The 26,473-nt window shown below is 53.0% G+C and overlaps 1 protein-coding gene across 1 annotated transcript in view; it reads left to right on the top strand.

The window, feature by feature from the left end:
- Positions 1-26,473, top strand: part of PLXNA1 (plexin A1) — a 114,283-nt gene that overhangs the window by 53,288 nt on the left and 34,522 nt on the right. Inside the window, exons 7-12 of the mRNA XM_050979178.1 lie at positions 1,729-1,882; positions 2,575-2,674; positions 11,494-11,608; positions 16,167-16,367; positions 24,477-24,573; positions 24,872-25,062. Coding sequence (XP_050835135.1) covers positions 1,729-1,882; positions 2,575-2,674; positions 11,494-11,608; positions 16,167-16,367; positions 24,477-24,573; positions 24,872-25,062 — 858 coding nt within the window. The remainder of the gene's footprint in view (positions 1-1,728; positions 1,883-2,574; positions 2,675-11,493; positions 11,609-16,166; positions 16,368-24,476; positions 24,574-24,871; positions 25,063-26,473) is intronic.

Raw genomic sequence — 26,473 nt, 5'->3', positions numbered from 1 at the left:
CTCTCTGTGCAGGCAGAAAGGATGAGGCACTCCCCTGAAGTATTTTTCAGGCCATTAGCACCATGAAGAGAAAAAGAAACAGCATATACTAGTAATAAACTGCCAGGTCTAGATATCTGGCACTCAGGAATCCTAAAGAAGTTGGCCAAGGTGTTCTGTGCCCTGGGGATGTGTGTAATAATATGACTTTGTAATAAATAACTGAATGTTGAGAAAAGCCCCAGAAACAGAAAAGGTGCTCATTTTTTCTCTCAGATGCATAAAGGCCCAAATAGCCAGAGACTGTTTTGTTTTACTTCAGAATTAGAAGAAGAAAAGAAAAAGAACATGTTCAGAATACACCTGATAATGACTTAAGGATGGGAATATAATTTATGCCAGTCAACGTGGATTTGTGTCTGACAAACCCCATTTTGCTCTTTGGTGAATTTATGACTTGAATTAGAAGAGGGACTGTGGGGATGTGATGTTTTTAGGCTCCTACAAGGCTTTTGACTTGGTACAACACAACGTTCTGATTAAAAATTAGCATTATACAATATTGATAAAGCACGTGGTAAGTGGATTAAGAACTGGCTCCGTGACAGATCTCAAAAAGTTCTCATCAGAGGGGAATTGTCACTGGATGGAAACAGTTTGGAAAGCACTTCTGCAGGGGTAAATGTTCTTTGGTAATGTGGAGTTAAATGTGATACGGCTGCAGATGGGACCTGCTGGGGTGCTGGGACTGGGGGGTGGTATGGGTGAAGTTCCTTCAGAGCAGTTGGGTTTGAGTGGGGCTGTTTAGCAGAGAAATTGGGGTTTGGTATGTCCCAGTCTAAAGTTAACCATGGATGGAGGTTCACCAGGTGTCCTGGAAAGTGGTGCTGGGGCTGGGCCCTCACTGCAGACTCTTGATCTCCTGGGATGGAGCCAGGAGCTGGGCAGTGTTTCACTCCTGGGGTAATTATCTCCATACTGGTGGCGGGATGCTGCACAGAGGTCTGGGGTGGATGACACGGGGATGCTCTGCTTGGGCTGGAGTGCAGCTTTCAAAGGGAGGGACTGAAAAACTCCCGTAAACATCATGTAAATGAGTTGAAGGCTGGAGAAAATGCCTTGCAGTGAGAGACTTCCAGAGCTCAATCTGCTTAGCTTATCAAAAAGAAGATTAAGAGGTGACTTGATTACAGAGTATAAGTGCCTTTACAAGGAGCAAATATCAGGGACTAAAGGGCTTTTTAATCTATCAAGGAAAAGCATAACAAGAACTAATGGCTGGAAGCTGTGAAAAATTCAAATTAGAAATAAGGCAAGCGTTTTGTAAAGTGAGAACTGCTGACCCTGGGGATGACTTTGTGAGGGAAGAGGTGGATTCTTCCCCTCCTCGCCTCTCTGGAGTGGGTGCCTTTCTGCCTTTCTGTGCTACATACTTCAGCCCTGATGCTGGTCTTGTTCTCTCTAGAGAGCTGAGGCATAGTGGCTTGTGGTGTGCCAAGGGCAGAGGACAGAGGCTGTGAGTCATTCCAGCTCTTAACCCATTTAAACCTGTGCTCCCTGCTTGAGCAGGGAGGTGCATGGATGGGGCTCCCTTGCAAAAGCCCAGAGCAGGTCTCCTCGCCATGTGTGGGTGGCAGAGGAGGGATTGCAACCCCTGGTCTTTTCTGTTGGCTAGACTTACACATAGCAGACACAGAGGAGCCTATTTTCCTAGTTCTCTGTGTTGATGCTCTTGCCTCTCCTCCCTAGCTGGTCCTGCAGGCCTGGAATGTCCCAGACCTGTCAGCAGGAGTCAACTGCTCCTTTGAAGACTTCACCGAGTCAGAGAGCCGCATTGAGGATGGGAAGATCTACTGCAGCTCTCCCTCTGCCAAGGATGTCATCCCCATCACCAGGGGCCGCGGTGAGCTTGTGCCCCAGAGTGGAAGAAAGCCTGAGACAAATGTCCCATGTGTTACCCCACAGGCAGAGGTGGAGGAGGACAGTCCTCCTGTGGCAGTGATCCCAGTCTTGGACTCTGAACCCCACTTGGGTTCTCGGCATATAGGAGGAGAAGGAATTGCTGCTCATGGGAGGCTGGTTCCTTAGTCTCCTCTGAGCCATGGCCACAGCTGCTTGGATGCAGCCTGTGGCAGTGGGCTTGGAACTAGATAATCCTTAAGGTCCCTTCCAACCCAATCCATTTTGTGATTTTACTTGCTGACCCCTCCTGGTCACCCTGACCCTATTTCCATCTGTGAACCATTCCTCGGTAGATGTGGCCAGGAATGTGGGGTCTAAGACAGTCTCCTGACCCCTGAACTATCAAACACTCCTTCAGCAAACCCAGTATAACCTAGGGCCCCAGTCTCCCTGCCAGCAGGTTGTATTTAGCTGTAGGGGCTCAGAGCTGTACTTGGGCTCTGCTGGCCCCTTAGGTGTCTGAATGGGGATGGGTGAACACTCTTTTTTATTGCCACGCTTGGAGGATTTTGTTAATTAACTGGACTGAGTGGTGATGCCCAGCTCCCTCCAGCCCATCACAAGCCTTGCACTGAAAGCTGGGCCATGCACTGTGTCCTTTCTGATGTCTTTTTTTGCCTGGGTCTCTTGCAGGGGACAAGCGAGTGGTGAAGCTGTACCTGAAATCCAAGGAGACGGGGAAGAAATTTGCCTCCGTGGATTTTGTTTTCTACAACTGCAGCGTCCATCAGTCGTAAGTGGCCTGGACTTTGTGGAGGGCTCCAGGAACAGACTGGTGGGATGGTGTGAGACTGGGAGAGAGAGTTCTCAGCTTTGTGGGTGCTGATGTTGCAAGAGGAAAGAGCAGTTGAGTACAGTGGTGTTTACAGTGAGAAACCTCCACCTTTTGCCTGTGTAGACTGGGGCAGAGACCAGAGCACCCACAGTTGGTTTGGGTGTGTGGGAACATGTAGTGTCAGGACAGAACCTCACGTAAAAACAGGGCTTTGGGTTTGGCAAAACTTTGGAAGAAAAAACGAGTTTACTGCACTGCAGACTATAGAAACCAATCCATGTGACTGAAAACGCAGAGTGTCTTGTTATTCCTGGAAACAGTTAATAGGAGTGACTTCGCAATGCAAGAGGAGAAGCCTGTACTTTCCTGCCACGGTACCTGCTTCCCAGGCTTGCTGGAGAGGGAGCTGGAAAGTTACAGCAACATGGGATGGAACATGCCACATGTCCTGGGGCGTTTACCCAAGAATTTCCTAACTGGAAGTAATTGTGAATTTGCTTTCTTGTCAGGCTGCTGTGAAATCTACTCCTGTAAGGGTTTTCAGACAGCTTGAGATATGCGTTTGATAAAATAGAGGAGGTGTGGATTATTGATGTGCTGTCTAAGCAAGGTGTCTAAAGTCTCAAACCACAGCTCCTGCTGAGGAGCTGCAGACAGTGTTCTTGAGCAGTGGGGGATGGCTGTGCTGTGCTGTAGGACCGTCAGAGCTCATGCTGGGGTGTGTTTGGGCAAAGAATTTGGAGCTCAAGAATGCAAGAGATTTCATTTCTCTGCCAGAAGCTTGCCATGGATGGTGGAGCTCTGGCTGATCAGTAATTATAGACAAGCAAATGCCAAGTGATCTCTTTTGGACGTCTTTTTGCAAGTGTTGAGCCTGGCTTGGGGGCTCTGCTGAAGTTCACTCCTCCATAGCCTGTTCAGAGTTTCCACTTTGATAAGGGAAGGGCAGGTGAGATGCAGGTGCCCTGGCTGGGAACCCACCCACAGTGAGCTCCAGGAGGGATGTGTCCGAGGAGAGCAAAGTTTCTGCATCACAGGGATTCCTTCCCTCCTGCTCTTTGCACAGGGAACTGGGCTCCTCCTGGGAGCACTGTGCTGGTGAGGGAGGAGAGGCTTTGCAAACTTGACTTTCTCCCTCACCTTGACTCTGAGATGAGCTTTGTCTCCCTTCACATCCTGTGGTTTCAATAACATTAGCTCAGCTTTGGCTCGGGCTGGCTGCATGGCAGTATTTTGCAAATCAAAAAGCAGATATGGCTTTTATTTTTGTAAATGAAAGAAAGATGACTTTTAAGTACAAATGGCATCAGATTTGGTCCAATCAGTGGTCCGGTGGGAAGCGGTGATGAGGGAATTGGCATTTTATTTTATGTGCCTGATACAGGAGGGGAAAAAACCCCTACCCCCCCTGAAACAAACCTACAACAAAGAGCCTGACTGATTTATTACTACGTTGATGTTTAATTTTGGATGCATTATTTAAAAAGGCTAATTATGGATGCATTAATATTTATGGCTCCAGTTGAAGCTGATAGAAAAGTCCATGTTCTAAGCTGGTGAACATTATTATTTTTTTGACAGTGAGAGTTTTAGGGTTTGGAGGTAGTTTTAACTATGTGACCTGCAGTCGAATCGTAGCCAAAGAGCATGACAATACCTCCTGGGATGATGCAATACTTTTAAATACCATTTGCAGACAGGCGTCTTTAATGGATCTCTCTGGAGTTAATAGCCTTTCAGATCCAGGTTTCATATTTTGTGCAGGAAAATCTATACATCAGCCTGATAAATTCTGTATTAGGAACAATGTGCTTTTCCACGAGGCTAATGTTTTTCCTGTGGAGATCTCTGATCACTGTGTGTTGTTTTATTTTTATATTTGGATGGCTTTGCTTAGGTTGGAAGGCAGAGTTCTGCATGTCAAATCATTTTTCAGCTGAGGAGAAAGTGTTTGAGGAGATTTTTCAGATGGTTGTGGAGAGATGGGAGGCTAGTGAGGCAGCTCTTTGCTGATGTCAGCTGGGGTAGCTCCAGGGGAAGCCAATGCAGCTCCACCATGTACACCAGGGAGACTCTGACCCTTCTTATTTTCAGCAGACATCTGGAAAGGCATCAGCAAAACGTGGGCTGTGGGGCTGGTCCTGCTGCTGCGTGAGCATCCTGGCTCTCTTATTTCCCACCACCTTGGCAGGTCTTCTTCCCATGCATTTTCAAGGGCTGCTGGAGCCTGCCTGGTCAAGGGAGGGGTTGCAGAAGGGAAGATGCATCTGATCACTTCTACAGGAGAGGAGGGTACAGAGGGGGCTGTGCTGCCTGTATGTTTGGCTGTGATGTTCTGAGCAGAGGAGGTGCCTTCCAGGTAGAGCTCAAAGCTGTCCCATCTGTTAATTCAGGGCTTTATGTCTGTGTGATGGAACTGTTCCCATCACAGACCAGCATCAGTGGCTCCTGGGATGCTTTTTGCAGGGTCTCTGGGAGCCCTGGCCTGGAATTTGCATCCTCTCTGGGGCTTCATTCCTTTTCAGGAGTTACCTGGGAAGCTTCTAGAGGTCCCAGCTTTATGTACTCAGGGCTCCTGAGGGGCTCTGGCATGTGTTTTCAGGCAGTGGTGGTTTTTGGGCATCCTGCTCCCAAAGGCTTGGGCCCTGGGCAGGGGATGCTTCTCCCTGAGCTGTGGGATTTAACAGGGGAGTGGAAACCAAGGGTTTCATGCAGGGAAACGGGGCCCTTGCAAAGGGGGATGTGGGTGGCTGAGGGAGTGGAGGAGCAGGGCTGCACACAGGCTTGTCTGCAGCTCCTGGGGATGGGCTCTGGCTCCTGCAGTGGAGGATGAGATGGAAACCCCCACGTGAGGGATGGGGTGGGTTCCTGTGGGGGTTTCCCATGGGACACTGATCAAGTGCAGCGTTTGAAGGCGCTCGGCACCTTTGATCCTGTAATGAATGGCCGAGTCCAGCGCGTGCACAGGCAGATGTTGAGGTCGTCTTTGTCAGAGTTAAACGCCTTCTTCAAAGCATTTGTGGGGAAATGAGTCCCCTTTTAAGATAAAGATGTAACACCAGGCTCCCTGCCTGCCTCTGGCAGAGATGGCTGGCGAGGTGGGGGAGTAGGGAATCCTCACAGAGAGCTAGTGAGCAATTCCAGGGAATAGCAAGATGTATTTATTTCTTCCCACTGTTTCCATGTTTCCTTGCTGGATTTCTCCTCTGGAAACTCTGTTTCATAAATCCTGTTGTGGTTTGGCTTTTTGGAGTGTGTGGCTGTGGGAAGGGAGCTGGCAAGTGGAGTGGGATGAGAAATAAGATGAGAGCCTTCGGTGCTTCCTTCAATTCTGTGGGCAGGTTTTGCAGAGTTGCTGGTTTTTCAAGCACCAACGTGCTCAGCTCATCATCAGCATGTCCTGCCACTGCAGTGTGGAAGCAAAAATCCAGGTGTGGCACAGGGAAAGGGGGAAAATCATATCAGCAAGTGTGATTCCAAGAGGGAATCCAAGCATCCTGGAAACCTGTCTCCAGTCCAGGAGGTGGCCATGATGCTGCCAGCCTTGTGGTGTGCCTCAATGTAGTGACAGCTGTGACACCCATGTCCCATCAGCTGCAGGGTGCTGAATTTCTCTGGTGCTAGGGCAGACATGCCAAATGTCTCTAACTCCTCCAGGCTGGAGAGATGTGACTCTGCTGTGTCTCTATCCTACAGGTCAGGCTTTCCCTGTAAGCCTCCATTAAGTAAATGGGATTTTAATGCATGTCCCAAGGGCTGGGAGCCGCAGAGTTGTGCTGGTAAGGCAGGGCTGGGCTGTTCTGCTGGCCAAGGCATCCTTGTGCCACTGGGCTCCTCTCTGCAGCCTTTCTTTCTGCCCACACATGGAGTGGCTGCTCCTCTGTTGGCCCTTTGCTGCTTGTTCCCAGATGCTTACAGATGCTTTCTTTTCAAAGGCATGGACAGATGGCTGCAAGCAGTTGAGTGAGTGTATCTGAGCTTTTGTGGCTGAGTGGTGTGGTGGTAACAGATCCCTGTGTGTTCCTGAGCTAGGGCAGGTGGAAAATCCTGTAGGATGGCCCCAGAGACAGCTCAGGATAACCTGGTTTACATCATGTATGTTGTGAATGAGGAGGGCTGGTAGAGCCCAGTCTTATGCTTCTATAAGGGGAGGCAGCTGAGTGTCTTTCAAGAGAATTCTCTTAAAACTCAGGGCATGATTCTGCATCCTCGACTGTGATGGTGGATGCTGTGGACCACCCTGAGAGTAAGGACCTTGGCAAAACCTGGCAGGGATGGAGAAAGAATTGGGTTGGTGTGAAAGGAAGGGTAGAAATGGATTGAGATGGGCAGGGATGGAGGGAGGCCAGAGCTGACTCTTCCCCATGCCTTTCCTGGGCACCAGTGAGGAAGCTGCCAGTGGGTCTCTGTAGGGCTGGGGGGACACTGAGCCCCTGCTTCCACTGCTCCTCAGGATTTCCCCTTCTCCCTAGGGTAGAAAGATGGATATAAAGGCCAAAGCACTGCAGTTCAGCCCCTCAGCCCTGACAGCTGCTGCTCCAGATGCAGGCTGTGCTGGAGCTGAGTATTCACTAAGGATGCATCCTCCTGCCAAGAGGAGATCTGAGGAACAGTCAGGGGGCTCACAGGCGGCTGTGCTGTGCCTGTACAGATGCTGTTTGCATCAACACTGTGTTTATAATTTCCCTTCTTAATGGACCTCCCCTGCTCTGCTCTTGGTACCATTCAACTTCCCCCTGTTCCTCCTCCCTGCCCTTCACTCCATGTCCTTCCTTCCTTCAGGGACGTGCTGTGCCATGGAAATAGCCTTGGTGTGTGTGTGTGTGTGTGTGCCTGCAGAGCTCACACCTCCTGTCCCGTCCTATTTGCTGCTCAGGCTTATCTCACTGCTGTGGATGCTGGTTTTGTTTTCTGCCCCTGCTGTTCAGTGTGATGAAGAGCTCTGGGCTCCTTTGGGCACGTGGCATCGTGGCATGCCTGGGGCTGGCAGTGCAGGAAGGGGAGTGAGTGAGGAGTCTGGATCCAGCACTGCTGGCTCTCCACACTTCCCATCGCTACAGCTTTGCTTTGGGTCATGTGTGGAAACAGCTGGAACCTCTCTGTGGTCACTGAAGGTGCCTGCACACTCAGGGAGGAGTCAGTCCCTGAAGCTGCCCCTGGGTCTGGGCTCATCCTGCACTGATGCTTTTGGCTCTGTACCCACCCTGGTCTTTGCTGTCCTTCTGCCCTGTCTGCACCTCTGCTTCTCTGCAGCCCTTTCCCTAGCATGGCATTACCAAGTTTGGGATCATTTATGGAAGTGGAGGGGTTTTTGGCCCAGTTGTGGGGTGAGATGTAGGCAAGCATAGGGGCTATAGGGAGGCTCTGGCTTTGGCCCTGGGGCACTCAAAGTGGAGCAGAGCTGCTTTGTTGCCTGCCAGGATGCCTGCCCTGGCTGGGGGAGGTTTCAGGCCAGCAGTGAGCCTGGACTTGTTTTGGGATGGGGCACTTGGCACACAGTGACCCTGAAATGCTGCTCTGGTGCCACGCCTCTCTCACGAGGTCATCAGAAGGCAAGGAGGGCTCTGCCAGTGGGTCTGGCCCCCTTTCCCAGCCTGCCTGGGCTTCATCTCCCTGGGCCCTGGCAGGGCTGGGGAGGAGGCAGATGGGGAGCAATCTGTGGGTCCATATCAGTGCTGCACCCCACCCTCGGTGCCTCAGTGGGCTTCTTGCTCTGCTGGCACGCTTTGGGGAGGCGGAACACTTCAACACATGAAGGAGAGCCTCCCTCTAATTACCAGGAGTGATGAAAGCCTCTTAGGCAAGAAGTGATGAGGGAAGAGTGCCTGACCGTGGGAAGGAGAGAGACGGCACAGATGGCACCGTGCTGCCGAGCAGCCTGCTCCCATGCCAGGAGCACAGCAGTGGCACAGGGACACCCTGGGACACAGCCCCAGCCACGCTGCCCAGCCTGAGCACAGCCAGGGACCCCTGCCTCAGCTCCTGTCCTGGCCTTTGGGCAGCCTTGCAGGGTGCTGTGGTGGTCAAACAGCCGTGCTGAGGCCAGCAGGACGGAGGCAGGCTGTGAGCAGTGTTTCACCATGTTACTGGCACCCAGGTGCTGATTTACTCACCACTTTGCCCTGGACTGGCTCTAAATACAGCAGAAATGCTGCAGAGCAAGGTGTGTGAGGGGAGTGCTCTCACAGTGCCATTTGATGTCCTTATGGCAGAAGGAGAACCTTCTGAAGGGAGAGTGTGCAAACCATCGCTGAGGATGGGGCTTTAGGAATGGCTCAGTTAGGTTAGAAGCAACTGGGAGGGCCAAATTAGGAAGGGGGAGCCATGCAGCTCAGTGTGTACATGGAGGATAACCTGAGATCCTTTGACAAAGGGGGACCTGGAGACCAGCAGGGACCTGCAATATTTAAATAGCAAAGGAGATCCTCAGATTAGGAGGGTCTTGAAATAGCCAAGATTTGGCTTTGACCCTGAAGAGCTGCAAGTGGAGCTGCAGCTGTTGGGGCTGAGGTGCCTGGGGCAGGGCTGCATCAAGTACTTCACCCAGCTGCTTTGAGATGCCTTGTGAGGTGGTGGAAAGGACTGGGGAGTCTTTTTGCAGACCCTGAAGGACCTGGTGACTGGAAAATCTCTTCTTTGGAGGATGATGGGGGCGATTCATGGGAGGTTGTGCTGCAGCTTGATAGTTGGCTTGTGGCTGCTTGTGCTTCTCTCTTACGTGACCTCTCTGGGGCTGAGCTACTCCCATGAGGATTAAGCTGTATGTTCCCTGTCCTGCCCCTCCATATCCTGGATTTATCTGTCCACTGGTCCTGCCTGAGCCCTCAACAGGAGGGCAGGACTGTCCTTTGCCTTTGTTTGTGTTCCCTATTTCCCCCACCCTCTGCACCTCCCTCCATCAAAGCAACCAGAGATAGGAGGCTGGGGCTCTGCTTTTAAGTTGAATCTCTGCAGCTGAAATAAAATTGCATATATTTGCATAAGGAGCATCTCAATTAGCATATTTGTGGGTAAAGCTAAAAGGGCTGTTCATTTGGAAGTGAAAATGTGAGCGAAACATGGAAATGACTTCCAGCCCCCTTTGCAAGCAGCTTAATTAAATATTTCCTTAGTGTGTGTGCATGGATTTGGGAAGCTCTTGCTGTATATGTAATGGTGTGTGAAACCCCAGGGCAGGCAGGGGGACCTGCTCCTGCAAAGCCTTGGGTGTGTCTTTGCACCCTGGGCTGCCCTCACCCTGTGGCCCCCTCAGGTCCCCACACCTCCAAAGTGACAATTCTGCTGGAGGGTGAGGGATTTGGCATGCCAGGCTCTGCCACCAAGGATATCTTCTCCAGGAAGATTGTCTTTCTGCTGCCTCACAGGGTGATGCTGTGTTTTGCTGTCGTTTCCCAGGGGTTGAGGCAGAGAGGTAGCTGTGATTAGGAGGAGGATTGGGCTGGGCAGGGCTGCCTGCCTCCTGCCAGAGCTGTGTTCAGGGAAAGAGCCTGTCTTTGTTTAAATATAATTGCTTTGGGCCTGATCCTTTTGATGCTCAGATCAGTGAGGAGCAGGTATGAGCCTTCTAGGGTGAAAACTAGTGCTGCTGCTTTTTTCTTTTCTTCTTTTTTCCTTTTTTTTTTTTTTTTTTTTTTTTAAGCCAGGCTGATTATTTTTTCTGCCTTTTAGCCTATGCCTCAGCAGCTCTCCCATCTCCTCCTGGGGAGAACAGCTCGGGCTGCACAGACATGCCTGGTGCAGACCCGCCCTGTGGAGGCTCCTGTACTAAATGTGGGACCTGTCTGCTCTGCCCCCAAAAACAGCATGGCAGGGAGGGCTCAGCCCCCTCTCTCCTCACAGGGGAAACCCCCAAAAGCCTCCCTCCAGCTGTGGGATGCAAACAGGGATGCCAGGGAGGGGGTTAGCAAGGGAAGCTGACCAGGTTGTCAAGGTGCCACTCCTGTAATGGCTGTGGGACTCTGTGTGTCCCCTCCTGCTTTGGGGAGAGCCATCAGGACCCTGGGGCTGGTTTCATTGCTAAGAGGAATGGAAAGCAGAGCATGGGGGCTCCTGGCATCCTTGGGTCCTGAACACACCCCCAGAAAAGATGGGGAGAGGGGAGCAGGAGTGATCCCTGTGCACAAAGAGCCCTGAGAGGAGGCTGGGGGGGGGAGATGGAAGTGTCTGGGGCTGAGGAGGGGTGGAAGCCACAGGCACAACGCAGGCGTGGCTGGGGAGGGCTGGGGCTGAGGGGGCTGAGGGAGGGGGTCACACACAACCTATTGTGAGTGCCTGAAAGGCCCTACAGTCCTGAAATGTTAATCTGACCCAACCTTTCGCCAGTTATAATTTTCCTCTCAATGAGCATGCATTAATCTGGCCCTTTCTCCCCTGTTCCCCCGTGGTGCAGAGCCCTTGTTCTGCTGCCTCTTGCTAAAATCGCCTTTCAGTGAACCCAAATAAAGCTCCCAAAGTCTGGAGCTCAGCTCCTGCTGCAGTGGGGGGGTCAGGGTCAGCCTGCCAAGAGGAAGAGGGAACGTGGCCTCTTCAGCTGGGACACAAATCCTGCAGTGCCTGAAAGACCATATACCCCCCTTCCATGAGCAAAGCCTGAGGGCTCATGTCAGGCAGACATCTCCCTCCCAGTGCATGGCCCGTGCCCCATGGATAAGGGATCCTTTCCACCCCGAGGTACAGGATCACCTAGGGGTGCTGTCCTGCTGAAGCATCCCAAGAAATGTCCCTGTGCACTCTGCCTCGATGCTGCCCTAACAGTGCCCATTTCTGTCCCTCTGCAGCTGCCTGTCCTGCGTGAACGGCTCCTTCCCCTGCCACTGGTGCAAGTACCGCCACATCTGCACCCACAACGCTGCTGACTGCTCCTTCCTGGAGGGCCGTGTCAAGCTCTCTGAGGTAAGAGTGTGAAACTGCTCCCCTCACCTGCTCTGGTCCTGTCAGGGCCCCCTGCCCTCTGGGGAAGGGGTGAGAAGAAAGCAAACTCCTTCAGAAACCTTTCCCACTGCCTCTCCTGGAGTGCTGGGACTACCTGAGGAGCAGTGAGGGAGGAAAGGGAAGGGAAATGCTGATGGAAGTATGTGCTTGCTGGTGGGGAGAGGCTGTGTGGCTGAGGAGAGGCAGCTTGGGAAGTCGGCTGAAGCCCGGAGCACTTTAGGCTGAATGAAAGGAAAAACAAAGGCAGAGATGCTAAAGCATTTTCCTTTGATGTTTGTGAAGGCAGCAAGCTCGAACTGTCATTGCAGAACAACTTGTTTTTGGAGAGGGGAAGGTTGAAATCTGTAAAACAAACTGTTTTGCTGCACCTCAAGCCTTCTTCATCTCAACTGCTTTGCTAAGGAATGTGTTCTTTTGTGGGGGCTCGTCCTGTGCCGCCCACTGGGGAAAGCTGCCATTGGTGGGGTGTTCACAGGACATCCTGCTGTCCCCAGCCTGTGGTGGCTGCTTGGCTTGGCTATGGAGGTCAGGCAAGCCAGTGCTGGCTCTACAGTAAATGCTGATTTGGATCCTGAAGGGAGAGTTAAGGGAAGGAAACTCTGTCCCTGTTCTGGAAGGGGGCTCCAATTAACTTATCTGGGTTTCCCACTGATTGTACATGGCCCAGTGGGAAGGGTCCTGCTGCCTCCAGGGGAATTTACTAACCTGAGAAAGCTGGAAAAAGCTGTTTTCTCCTAGCTTGTGCTGTGAAGAAATCCAGTGAGCAATCTGCCTTTCTCAGGCATCCCAGAAGCCTGCTCCTGAGGTCACACTTCCAGCCAGCCAGCCCTGGCATTGCTTCTGCAAATGTAACACGTGGTGTCCAGACCTCTGGAACACAGCAGTTCTCATCTGCCCATTCCCCTCAGTGAGGCCATGGGATCTGCCCCAGGTGGACCCCAAAGCATCTGGCTGTACCCCACGGTGGTGGTGCCCTTGGGATGTGTGCAGCTGTCCCATGGCCTGGCTGCTCAGGAACTTGTGTCACTGCCCAGTGTGAGCAGGGTGTCCCCCAGCAGACCTTTTGGCCACACTGGGAAATGGACCAGTGCCTGCTTTGAGGTTTGGATGGCCTGGCTCAGCCTGTTTGCACATTGGTGTGGCCTCAGCAGTTCCCAGCAGGGATGGTGAGGCACCCTCAGAGCAGCTGCAGCTGTGACCAGGCTGGGATGAGACATCCTGTCCCCATCCCTGGCCATCCTGCTTCCCAGCAGGGTAGTGGGGTGGGTGGGAGGCTCGGTGCCAGTCCCATGGCACCACCAGACAAGTTAATGGTAGACATCCAGCCCCATCCTCTCTGCAGGGAGGTTATTTTTAGCAGGATTTGGTCTGTCTGTGTTGGCTGGAGTGTGGTGGGCTCTGGTCAGGAAATGCAGGGACAGAGGGTAACTTCTCTGCTCCTTCCCACGGGTAGTTCACCACAACTTCCTGGGTGGGAAAGTGGTTGTTTTGTAGGAAAACAGAGTGACCCATGGCACTCTGTCCTGGGCATGCCAGGAATGCTTGTCTGGATTTCTGGGGGTGGCAGGGCTGGAATGGGCATGAGTAGGAGCCACCACTCACATAAATGTGCCTGGAAATGGTGACAGCAGTCAGGATGTCCCTGTCCTCTGGCTGTGCTAGCTTTAAAGCCTGGGCTCTGGAGATTGCCCTCCTCTGTGGCTTTGCTGGGGGGTGCAGGGCTGGGGAAGAGGTGATGAAGCAGCACAGGCTGCTGTTCATTTTCTTCCACTCGTGGTGTGCAGTGGTGGCCAAAGGGTGGTCAGTGATGGACATTGGAGCATCCCATCCCGTCCCATCCCATAAGGCTGCTCCTCTGAGACAGCCCCTGCTGATGCAGAGCTGCTGTGGAGGGTGAAAGGCTCCTGGGCTGTGGGGAACAAGCGTGTTGGTTCGGATTAGGTAGGTTCAGCTTGTGTTTGTTCTTTATTCTCCATCACTGAGAATGGCTGAGGACTTTGTGAAGGAACCTCAAAGCTGGGGTCAGGCCCAGTCCCAGACTGCCTTCATCCTCTCTCTGCTGATGCACAGCCTTGCAGCTGGAGCTGGGAGCTGCCAGAGAAACCCAAATGGCAGCATTTGCAGTGTGATTCTAAAGCTCTCACCTCTCCAGACAAACCTGGACATCCATGTCATGTTCTCATCCAGCTAGAAAAATGGTTTTAATGGAGAAAATCTGATGTGTGATGTTTGGGAGTTTGTGTGAGCTGGGGCCTTGCCTTTCTGGCTGCCTCCTCCTGGGGCCTGGGGCTCTGCTGGAAGGGGCTAGTTTTGGCAGGACACAGAGCTCTGTGGGCTGTGCAGAGTGTTCCCAAGGGATGGAAGCCCTGGGCAGTGCCAGACCGAGTTGTGTCAGTGGTTGGACTTGCTCATAGGGGAAATGAGTTGTCCTTGTACCCCCACCCCTCTGGGCACCCTGGGCGCCCACCAGCACCAGGTGCTTCCTGTTTGGGCACAGGCTGACATTTTTGCTGGATGAGACACTTCTGCTGGCAGATGTGGAGCGTGTGACATCATGGGGGGATTGGGCTCAAACTGGGAATGAGCAGAATGAGCCCCCCCTGCCTGTGTGGGGAGAGGGATACCCATGCCTGCTGTGTTCCCTGGGCATGCCTCCACACAGCCATGGTGAGCTCAGCCTGGGGGCATGGACTTACCCACCACCCCAGCTGGGCTGCAGCAATAATTACTGAAAAAGGAGGAGATAGGAGTGTTGGAGAGTGAGACAGGAGTTAATACCTGCCAAGGGTGAGTGTGCCCCATGGGGAAGGCTCGTGCTACCCATGGGGTCCCTCTGAAATGTGGAAATCAAGCAGGCAGGGGCTGCTTCCTCTGACAACATTTCCAAGCTGGGAACTGATGGGGGAAAACCACCATGGAGTCATGGGGACACTCCATGAAAATGGCAACAGGCATGAGGTGCGTCCCCACTGTGAGTTGAGCTGGTTCTGGAAGTGGGGGGAAACTGAAGCCCCACTCTGCAGAGTGGCAGCTGTGATACAGAGCAGGGAGGTGACAGAGCAGTGCCATGTGTCCCCAGACTGTCCCAGCCCTGTTGCCATCTCTGCTTTGGGGCTAACACTACTCTTCCTCTCAGTTTTTATTTTGTTAGGTGTGTTTTGGAGGTAAAGAGGTTCTCCCCTTGAAAATTGTGCTTTTGGTGAATACAGTCTTGTGAAGAACAGAAAACCCAAAGAATAAAAGTGGTTGGGTTTTTCTGTCAAGATTCGCTAAATGAAATGATTTCTTTTCCTTTTCTCTGCATTGTTTGAAAGTTAATTAATCATACTGGCTGAGATAAAGCCTGGCACTTTGCAAGGCTCAGCCTGGCTTGCTGCAGGATGGCAGGAGGCAGCTGGGCAGCCTTGGTCACACATGGCTGTTGGTGGCCTTGGGGCCAGAGCTTCCCCTGCTGCCGCACTGTGACCATCAGAAGCTTTGGGAGAGCAGTGGAGTGGCTGTGTCCACTGCATTTCTGTTTCTAAAGCAGCTCACACGTTATTCCCTCTTGATGTTATTTCAAGCCAACACTCCCAGGAGTAGCTGCTGTAGGTGTGAGACCTCTGCCTGGCTCAGCAGAGTCAGTGTGGGATTGCATCAGGCTGTTGTTGCAGAAGTGTTACCCACCAGGGCTGCAGAGCTGTTTTGCTGCCTGGGCTCATTTATTTTTGCTCCCTCCTGCTCCCCTGTGCTTTGCACACAAGAGTCACCAGCTCCCCTGGAGCAGCTGGGGGCCCATGGATATTAAAAGTGGAGTGCTTTGCCCTCCCTATGTCTCCTTCCCCTGGGGCCGGCAGGGAGGTGCTTTCCTCTCCAGCTCAGACTCAGCAGCATCCCCTGGCTGGAGTCACTGTGTGCTGGGCAGCCTGCAGCAGGGCTGGGTGGGGTGACACTGCTTTGAGCTGGTGCAAACAGAAGCAGCAGCAGCAAAATTTGCTGCAGAGCAGGTTCTCTACCACGCTGCAGGAGCACATTGCTGTATCAAAGAGGGAAAAGGCTTTTCTGTCTGCTTATGAAGGAAAGGGGGATGGAGGCTGTAAGGGAAGCAGGAGGGCTGAGCAGGTAGCTTGGCAATGCACAATCCAGTGCCACTGACTCTGAAACCAACTGGCTGCAATGATGGCATTGAAGTCCATATTGTTACCAGCTGGCCCAAACACATGTTGCTGTTGCAGTGGCAGGTTACCGATTCCAGAGATGGATCCTCTCCCCACCTCCCACCTAAATCAACCTGAGCTGTAGAAAACACTCTACTGCCCTGTCACCAGGTCCCTTTGCACTCTTCTTTCCTCTCTCCAGGGCTTTGGGCAGAGCAGGCATAGGATGCTGGTTTGGGGTTGCTGCACATGAGGATTTTCTCAAGCATGTGCTCAGGGCTGTGTTTTTGCAGTCCATTGCCAAGCCTGCCAGCGAGGAGAGGGTCACGGGGGTGCTGGGGGTGTGTTCCTGTCTCATCATCTGCTTCTTATTCCCCTTGCAGGACTGCCCTCAGATCCTGCCTTCCACCCAGATCTACATCCCCGTGGGTGTGGTGAAGCCCATCACCCTGACGGCCAAGAACCTGCCCCAGCCGCAGTCGGGGCAGCGCAACTACGAGTGCATCTTCCACATCCCCGGCAGCACCACGCGCGTCACCGCCCTGCGCTTCAACAGCACCAGCATCCAGTGCCAGAACACCTCGGTGAGTGGGGCAGGAGTCTCCGTGCTCTGGGCCCTGTCTGTGTGCTGCCCCTTCCTGCCTGCCCCAGGACCACCCCAGCTCATTGCATGGGCAGATTTGCTCTCTCGTGGCAGGTAACAGGGTTTGTGTTGCTTGTGGGGTGTGAGGGGGCTCCCTGCCACTCCCCCCACGTGCATTTGGGAGGCTGCTTGGGGTTGTTCCAGATAGGATCAGTGCTGAAGCCACCAGGATTTAGGGAGCACTTCCAAGGAAATTTGGTTTGCAAAGCTGAAGAAAGTTGCCTGGACTGGAGCCAGCTGGGCCCGGATGTGCTGGAGCCCCCCAGACACCAAGCTGTCCCATCTTACAGGCGGGAAGGAGGTAACACCTCTGTGTCCCATTGGAGGGATATGGAGCCCTCCACATGCAGCTGTGCCTGCCAGCCCTGCAAGCACTTCCCCTCCTCCCCTGCAGCCTCTGTCCATCCCTGATTCCATCCCTGATCTGACCAGCAGCTGCCTCCTTCCCCTGCCTGCTCTCCATCCTATCTCCCTGCATCGCTCCCTGCCTCTGTGTCCTTGCCCCTGTCACTTCAGCTCTCTCCTGCAGGCATCTCTGCCTTCTCTGCCCTCTCCAGGCACCTTGTCCCCTAAGAGGGAGGGGGTTTAGCAGCCCTGGGTGAGCTGTGTGTGTGTCTCTTGCTGAGCACTAGGCCCATGCACAAAGCCACTCTGGGTGCTAATAGCCCCACTGGGAGCTGCCCTTGCTCAGCTCCTCAGCTGCCTGCTGTGCTCTACGCCGACCAGCCCTCATCCAGATGCAGCCAGCCCCTCCCTTTGCTCTCTCGTTTAATCCTTTTAAAATTTGTTTTTCATCTCTCCTACTGTGAAAGCTCATTTGCAGCCTAACACCAGTGCTGATCCCTGCTCTCTTTGGTGGCACAAGTGACATTTAGAAACCACTGAAGATGAGCACTGGCTCCCTCCCTCCTCCAGTGATCCCAGGGCTGCAGAGCCTTTGGACAGGAGGAGCATCCTGAGCCGTTGCCTCCTGCCCTGGGCAGCATTCCTGGGGGATGCTGTGCAGCCAGTCCAGCCTCCTGCCAGCTCTTCTCTGCCTGGAGCTGCAGCTGCCTCCTGCCCAGTTCTCTAGTGTGGGCTTTGGCTGAGTTTATTCCAAAGCAGTCTGGGACACGTGTGCTGCAGGATGCTCCCTGTAGGGAAGTGCTGTGGCTGCACAGTGCTGACAGCAGCAGCCTGATGGCTCCTGGGGGTGCTGGGGAGAGGTGCCTGAGCCAGTGGGGAGACTTTACATAACGGAGGTGGAGCTTGCAGAGAGGCTCTGAAGGATATGGACTCATTTCTCCCCACTATGTTTCAACTTGTCAAGCAGGGGGGAAGAGTCTGAAGCACAGTGCATTCCCTGTGTTTCCCAGGGGAAGCCGTGGCTGCCGGGATTGCATGGCCTCTGCAGCTCTTCTCCAGAGGGACAGGACAACTGTAACCAGCACCTTTTCCTGGGCTGACAGTGGTGGATGTTTGACCTGGAAATTGTCAGGGATGCTGTGAAAACAGCACAAATTGTCAGAAGGGCATGTGTGTGGTGTTGTGAGGTGCATGGAGAACAGGCAGCAGCAGTTCCATGGGCTGCACTCTGGGGCAGGAGATGTGGCTTTTGGGTGCAGGGTGGCTCCACAAAGAGAAAAACAGAGTTTTGACTTGAAAGAAGCTGCTTTGCTTTCAGGGTCTGCTCGCCTGCTTTAATGTTTGAGGGCAATGAGCCAGGCTGCATTATGGTGTGGGGGATTCAGATTCACACTTGTGTGGTGTTTGTCTCCTTCATGCCTTTTTGCAGTCCATCTGGCTGCTTGATAGTGCTTCAGGCTCTCCCAGCCATGGCCCTACAGATTCTTCCATTGCACTTCATCCTTTGGGTTAGGATTTTGGTGTGGAGAGCACTGGCAAGTGGAGAAATAGGAAAAGGGTGACATCTTCCCAGCCAACAAGTGAAGGATGGATGCCAAAAGGCATTTAAGTGAACAGTGTTTCCAGGAGTTCAGTGGGATCTAAACAAGAGGTTAAATACTCTGTGGAATAAGGGATGCTTTCCTGAATCACTGGTGAATGAAAGTCATAATAAGTCAAACCCCTTAAAACTCTTTGTCTTTTGTTTTAGTGCTTGTCAAACTCCAATGACTTGTTAGCACTTTGAAGAAAGGACATCTTGGTTAAATATTCAGCAGTCCATTCATTAAGGTCTGAGTGTTGACTATAAACATTGTTTGAAACACCCAATAGATCTTTGGCAAACTCAAGGGAGACCAGCTCTGGTATTCCCCAGCATCCCAGGCCATAAACCAAGCTGAAAAACATTTTCTGCCTCCTCACTTTGGTCTCTTTCTGCTCTTCAAGAGGAAAGCAACCCTAATGGTTTTCCACATATATTGTAAAGATGCAGAGAGGAAAGACAAGCCTAACTAAGAAAATTAAGATCTTTGCCAATAAACTAATTTTTGAGAATTGATTGCTTTTAATCTTCTGGAGGCAGACTTTTCCAGGCTCTTTTTGCAGCAGAGGATGGAGAAACAGTCACCTGTCTTAATGCATAAGGTTGATGTCACTGAGATTCATTCTCCAAATATCCTTGCCTTTGCCTATTCTTTCCCTCTGACATCCCTCCACAGAGTTCATCCTCCTGATTGCTGCAGAAATGGAACAGTTTTGCAGTTGAAAAGTGCCACAGTCCCAAATCTGCACTAATGCCTGTAACATTGGACTTGATCTGATTTAGTCTTGGCCTTTGCAAAATGGCTACAGGTGGTTCTCACTGTCAAGGCTTTGGCTTTTTCTCTCTAAAATGTTCCTCTTAAGGCTGAAACCGCCCCAGAGCTGCTGTTTCCCTTTAAATGTATAAATAGGAAGAACCCCTGATCTCCTTTTCATGAGCTTGTTGTCTCAGCACTTTAAATTAAGCATCATGCCTCAGTTATTTCCCTTTCTTTTTAACCAAAGCCCCACGTGGTGAGGAGCAGCTGTGCCACCTCCCAGGCTCCCTTTTGGTTCCTTTCTCACCAGTGCCCCTGGCATGGAGAGCCCACCTTGCCCACTGTTTCTGCTGTGGCTGTGGAGGTTCCTGCCCTCTGGCAAGACTTGGGTTGGGATGTTCACCCTGGAGTGAGCATTATGGCTGGGACAAAGTGGTGTGGGTGCAGAGCAAGCTGGGCTGGCAGGGTGGACACATGTGTGGTACTCCAGTGTGGATGCTGGGAAGTGAAGTAAGACCTCTCAGATTAATGTTTTCTGGGTATTTTTTGTTTGCTGTAGAACCTGGGTGTTGCTCTGATATATTCCCAGGGTCTCAAGTTGTCATACCATGCTGGATTTGAGGCAAGAGGAATCCAGGTGAAGCAGCTTGTGTTTGATAGGGGAGGAAAGGAGGAGATCCATGTGAAAAGAGAAAAAGGAGGTGCAGAACCAGAGGCTGAGCGTTGCTGTCAAGTTGTGCTGTTGTGCGGATGACGGTGTTTTACTCGGCCCAGGGTATATTTATAGAGGAACATAAATCATACACACATGCCCTGTTCTGAGCACTGCACACCTCCACTATATGTATCTCTAATTAACCAGCCGTGGAGAGGGAAGCAGGATTGGAGCCCACAGCCCCAGCCCCGTTCGCCAACAAAGCCGCGCTCTCCATCCTAGCGGTGCCTACATTTATCTTTCCTGCAGCAGTGTTTAAAGTGAAAAGGGAGTATCAGGAGAGTTTGATAGGATCCAATTAAATTCCAGCAGATAAAATAATGATGAATTGCAGTTGAGCCCTGGCGAGACGCGATGTACATTATTGCCGTCCCTGTAGTGCGGGGAAGGAGTTGAGGTCATCAACTACAGAAAAATAGGACACAGCTGCAGCCCAAGCTCTCCTCCAGAAATGCAGCCCAGGGGGATGGTGCATGTGGGAGTCAGGGGGGCTGCACAGGAAATTTGGATGTGTGGGTTTGCTTGCAGAGGAGCAGCCCCTCTGCTGCCTTCCCCAGGGGTGGGTTGGGCAGGTTGTGGCTGAAGTGTGATGGCTGCCCTGTGGAAAGGGTGTGATGGCTGTGGGGCTGCCCTGCCTCCTCTGGCATGGGAAGGGCTAGTGCCTCGTCCAGTTGGCAGGAGCATCCTCATGTGCATCTCACTGTGATCTGCCCACAGATTTGGGGTGTTTCCTGCTAGCTGCAGCTGTCTCCTGTGTGGCTCCCTGGAGGCACCTTCTCAGAGTGCTGAATCTCTCATCCCAGGGGAAGCTGGGTAGCTCTCAGTGCCTGTTGCTGCTAGCTGGTGGGTATGGGAGCAGTGGGCTTCCTAGAATCAAAAGTGGGACTTCCACAGCAGGTAACAGCCTCAGCCCTTGTAGTGTGCAGGGCTGGTGGCATTCCCTGCATGGGGGCAGGGTAGATGTGAGAATCAGAGATGTGAAAAGAACGTGAGGTCGGTGGTTGTTATTTGGGAAGATGCCTGAGATAAGTTTTGGTTAAAGAGCCTTGGGAAAGGCTTAGTGAGGAGTTCTCTTGCCTGAGCTTCATCTCTGCAGAAGGAGACCTTGCTGGGAAGACCAGTATCCAGGTGGGTGGGGCTGAAACATCCTCTGTCCTCTCTTCCACATTTGCCTTGTAAGCTATTCAGGGAGGGACAGGGAGACTGGCTGGGTTGGGTAAGGAGCCAGGCAGTTCTCATCTCAGTTGCTGACTCACTTGATGACATCTTTTCTCCCATCCCCTTCTGGTGGCTGTGCTGCATCAGAACGCATCAGTTTTGGGCACTGTTGGTTTGCTCTCAGGCTGTGCCTGTTGCATTTTGCTCCCACAGCAAACATCCCTTTCCCATAATTTGTCCTCATAGAAGTTTCCAAGCCAAATCATCCTTTGGCACAGCTGGGGGGTCCTGGGCACCTCTGTAGAGTGAAAGATGGTCTGACAGCAGGGCTGCCTGGGTAGGTGCATCCCCCCACTCACACCCATCCTGGCTTACTCTCCTGCTGCTCATCCCAGTCTGCTGCCAGCCACTGGGATTGATTAACTGGGATGTTAATAACAGTTAAATGTTTAATGGGTGTTTAACACCATGCTAACTCTGAACAGGGAGGAACCAGTGTGATGGGAAGCTGTTGGCTGTCTGTGAGCTCTTTTTTGGTTCCCATAGGATGGGCAGATTGGTAAGCACCCCCTGCCTGATCCCCACCAGTTGTGAGGCCTTCAGGGCTGGAAGGTGGCTGCTGCTTTACTTGGATGCTGTTGCCTCCCTGGCTATGGCTGTGCCAGTGGGTGGAGAGGCCACTTTTTTGCTTACAGTATGGCAGGGGCTGTTGTGAGGAGGCCTCTTGGAAACACCTTTCAAAATACAAGACGTTTTGGAAATTAGATCTGATGGATCTCCAAGTCCCAGGAGGCCAAGCCTGGGGCCCCTGCAGCTGCAGCTCCTGCCTGTGCACAGCCAAGTCCTGACTCCAGCTCCAGTGTTCCACAGGGACCAGGAACAGTATCCAAGCCACAGACTCACTGCTGTCTCTGTGGGACAGGTTAGAGGCTGTTGACAGTCATGCAGATGCAGAGGACACATTTTTCATTGATATCCATGTTCCCTTAGTGATACCACACTTTGAACACCAGCTGAGGCAACAGCTCCTGGTCTGCCACTTCCCTTCACACAGTTCTGCGCTCCTGCTGCTCCCCGCTGTCTGCTCCAGCTCCCTGCCACAGCAAAGTCAGCATCCTCAGTACTGTCCTTTCCCAGAGGCAGACAGTCTCTCATGCAGTTGGCCCTTGCTGTCTCAGCCCCGGTGCATGAAGAGTTAATGTTCTCCCTCCCTCTCCCCCTATTCTTCTTCCTCCAACCCACCTCCCAGAAGAACTAATTTCCAAAAGCAGCCGGGGCAGAGAGATGCAAATAAATGTTTTGGACAGCTGCAGGCTGGATGCCTTCCCGAGATGCCAGGGCCCCAAATGAGACATGTCAGAGTACAAATTGAAAATGCCAATTTCACTTATGCTGCCACGTGGCTCGTCACAGCTAAATTCTGCTCCGGCGCTGCCACCACCCTCCCCAGCATGTGCTCCCTCCTGCTGCCAGGGAATGGGCTCTGCTCACTGCTATGGGTCTGGCCAGCTCCTTGATGTGGTTCTGTTGAGGATATCCTTGGGTGGGAGTAGGGTAGGGCAAGGTGAACAGATCTGGACTCCTATCCAAGTTCTGGCTTCATCTTCCCAGGCCTGGTAACAGGAATGTTGCTGAGAGGCTCTGGTGGTGGATGGTGCATGGTGGGGATGTGGTGAAAACTGTCTGAGCAAACACAGCAAGAAGTGCCGTATCCAGGGAGTTGTGTTGGGGGTGATGGGGCTCTGCCTGTAGAGAGGAGATGGCGGTGCAGCTCTTGGATTTGCAGCTGGCTATGTTATGTCTGACAGCTGCTGTGTGCAGATGACCAGCAGCAGCCTTCCTCCCTGGGGAAGGCTGCATTTTGGGGTCCTCCACCCTGCATTTGGGTGGGGTGGCTCATGGACAAGGGATCACCAAGAAAAAGCTGTAATGGAGGAGCAGGCTTGGCTCTCATTGGCACCCTGTAGTGCTGAGGGAGGGGTGTGTTGCCATAGCCAGGTCTCACACTGGGCATGTGCTTTGTGCCCCATTTTGGTGCCATGTCTGATGCTGCGCTGGCGATGCTGCCTGTCTGGGAGAGACTGAGCACAGGAGGGACCAGCTTTGATGGTCAGGTGAGAAGACTGAAGTGCTGTTTTCCATCTGGCCTCCTTCATGGGCCACCCCTTGTGGAGGGGTCGAGTAGAACAGACCCTCTGCAGAGAGTTCTGTGTGGGGCAGCAGCTGAGGCAGGGCTGGAGGTGATGCTGAGGCCACCTCCTCTTGGTGCAGCCTGGGGCTGTGAAAGGTGACACTGGTACTGGCTGGAGGTGGTGGCAGGGCTGTGCGTGAACCAGTGCTGGTGCATCCACTGCTCTCTAACAAACTCCAGCAAGCCATGAATCATTCATTTAATCTCTCCTGACACGCCTGTCATTTTCTCAGGCGAGGAGCGGGGAATCTCTTGCCGAAGGAGGTCATTAGCTGTCAGGGATGGTTCCAAATGCCTTCCTGCCTCTGTATCGATTAAACCTCTCTGTCTGCATGCAGGGGCTTTGCAGGGAATACTGATGGTGCTGCTGGGGCTGGGACTCAGATGTTGAGGCAGGGGAGAGGGCTCTGGGTGGGGAGAAGGTGCTGGCCAGGCCAGAAGGAGAAATGGAGGTAGATTTGTCTGGACAGCAGCAGGTCCAAGGGTCTGAGTTTTGGGTCCCCTAAAGCTGGGGGGTAGGATTCCCTGGTGTCACCTTCCTACATGGAAACTCAGGGTGGTAGTTCCAGTCCTGAAATGGAGAGCAGGCAATGTCCAAGCACAGTGTGGAGCTGGGAGTGGGGCATCTGGGGGCATGGAGGGGAGGAGTGCTCTCTCCTGAGATGTTTCTGAGGGCTGGTGTGGCAGTGGGGTGGTCCTTAGCTCTGTCCCACCCAGAGCCATGTGGCCACAGCTTTGTCATTTTGTTATGGGTGATGGGGCTGGAGGGGACTGTGAGTGACATCCTCCCACTAGCTGTCGGGGGTGACTCTACTGAATCCACTCCTGTGATGTGCCCAGCCTGTCCTCCCCAAGCTTCACTAGTGATGAACCTGTAATCCCAGATATTCAACTGAGCATCCCTGGAGTGGGGAGGACATGGGGAAGGGCTCAAGAGCCTTGTGGGGAGAAGTACATCTGTGCTGCAGAGGCACCATCTGCTTCTTCCTCTTCCAGCAGCAGCAGCTTCAGACCTTTGAGCTGATGGGCTTTGGGTCTATTCACAAACCCTCTGTTCTGCTGCTTTATCTTTTTTTGTCAGTCCAGGCCACTGGTTTCATGTGCTGTGACTGATGCTTTGATGAGAGGCTGTCAGACCTGTTTGTCCCTAGCCAGCAAGTCCCAGCCAGGACCCCATCCCTCTCCTCTGGGCTGATGGGAGACATCCATGTAATGGGATTGTATGTCTCTCTATGTCCCTCACCACTAGGACATTTGTCTCAATAATTAACAGGCTCTGCCTCCTTCTGTTTCCTCCTGCAGTATTTCTACGAAGGAAATGACATCAGTGACCTGCCCGTCAACTTGTCTGTGGTCTGGAATGGGAACTTTGTCATTGACAACCCCCAGAACATCCAGGGTGAGTGAGGGATGGGATGGGACCTGGCCCAGTGCCCCCTCAACCTCCAGCCCGCCCTGGTTCTGACATTGTTTGCACCTTGCTTTGGTGGGTTTTTAAACAAGAGGCTTTTCCCAAGGAGCTTTGGGAGGCACTCTACTTTGGTGCTGAGGCCAGGGTGCTGCTGTCTCCTTCCCACGGGGGTTTGTCCCACTGGGAGCTGGTGGGAAGGGCCAAGAGCAGGTGCCTTTTTTCCCCCAGAACCTTTTCCCATGGGCTGGGGGGCCGTGCTGACCCTGCCCTCCTCCTGCCCTTGCAGCCCACCTGTACAAGTGCTCGGCGCTGCGGGAGAGCTGCGGGCTGTGCCTCAAGGCCGACCCGCGCTTCGAGTGCGGCTGGTGCGTGTCGGAGCGGCGCTGCTCGCTGCGCCAGCACTGCCTGGCCTACGAGAGCAGCTGGATGCACGCCAGCAGCGGCAGCAGCCGCTGCACCGACCCCAAGATCACCAAGGTATGTGCCACACCCTGCGCCGACCCCACGATCACCAAGGTATGTGGGGCACCTGTGCCGAGGGACCCCGATGGGATATGGGGACGGGGATGGGGCTCTCCGGGCAGCTCACAGCAGCCAGATCTACTCAGTGTTTAGTAATTGAGTGATTTTTGTCACCGGTTTCATTTCCAAGGCTAAAATTCTCTCTCCACCACCCCCGTGCACTGGGCTTGCTGGCTCATTTCCAAAATTCCAACCCTTCCTGCACGTGACTGAGGGATCCCGGGAAGCTCTAGGTTGCTTCTTGTGTTGCCATGTGCACTGGGGCCAGTAGTTCATCATCATCATCCCATTTCTCTGACAGCTTTTATGACCTTTGCTTTTAAGATTGTGTATGTTAATAGTCACATGCCTGTTGGGCTGGGATCCAGGTTCACCAGGAGGGACTGGTGGGTATTTCAGCTGGATACCTTCTGCTAACCCACGGCTGGCCAGGCCTCGAAGGTGTTAATTACTGGAGTCTTAGCACAGGATCTGATCTGTTTGGGTTTGAGTGCCTTATCTGATGGAGGCTGAAAATGAGAGTCTTGGCTTTTCCCAGTGCATGCTGCCTGCCTCTCACACGGATGGGCCCTGCAGTGTGCTGGGTGGCAGCCATGTGGAGGGAGAGGGGAACAGCCCTGCTGGGCACATCCCTGCCTGCAAGAAGTACTGCCTGCAGAGTTGCCTGGAGCTGGTGGAGTGCTGACAGGAGGGATCCACTCCTGAAAAAGTGGGATTGAGCCTCAGAGTCTGCATCCCTACATGGAAATTTGCCCTTGTGTGCAGAGCTGCAGGGCTCCCTGTCAGCTTCCCGCTGTGCTCAGGCTGAGCTCCCCAAATCCAGACCCCTAGGGATGATGGGAGTGGAGAATGCTGTGGGGCAGGTCATGGCCTCACTGTTGGCTGTGCCCTGGTCCTCTAGTGTTCAGGTGACAAGGGCTGCAGTCATTTACACACACACCACTCACAGCAGCTTCCCAGCAGCTGATGGTGCCCAGCATTGCTCACAGCAGTTGGTCCAGAGCTGATGGTAACAGCTCTCCCACCCTGAATCATTATGAGATTTTACAGTAATTGCAGGTGTAGCAGGAACAGATCTGTTAGCAGGTGGGCTTGACCTTGGCAGTGCCCTGGTTCAGTGCCCTGGGAGGTGGCAGTTGGTGTGGATGTGCGGTGGTTGTTGGTGTGATGCTGCTCCTGTAGCCTGCCTGTTGCCTCCCACTACCCCAGTCCCACACCTGGGCTGTGGGCATGCTTGCAAGTGGTCCAGAGAAAAGCCTGGTGCAGAGAGGGCAGCACAGGCTGATGTGGGAGAAGAGTCTCCTACAATGGTGGTGTAGGCTCCTTCCATCACCAGAGTGCAGGTGTCTTCATGTAAGTGGGGCTG

This window comes from Serinus canaria, chromosome 12 (genome assembly GCF_022539315.1).
Source record: "Serinus canaria isolate serCan28SL12 chromosome 12, serCan2020, whole genome shotgun sequence".
NCBI classification, from domain to species: Eukaryota; Metazoa; Chordata; class Aves; order Passeriformes; family Fringillidae; genus Serinus; species Serinus canaria.
The sequence above is the reverse complement of the archived record's forward strand: the minus strand, read 5'-3'. Positions and strand labels throughout refer to the sequence as shown.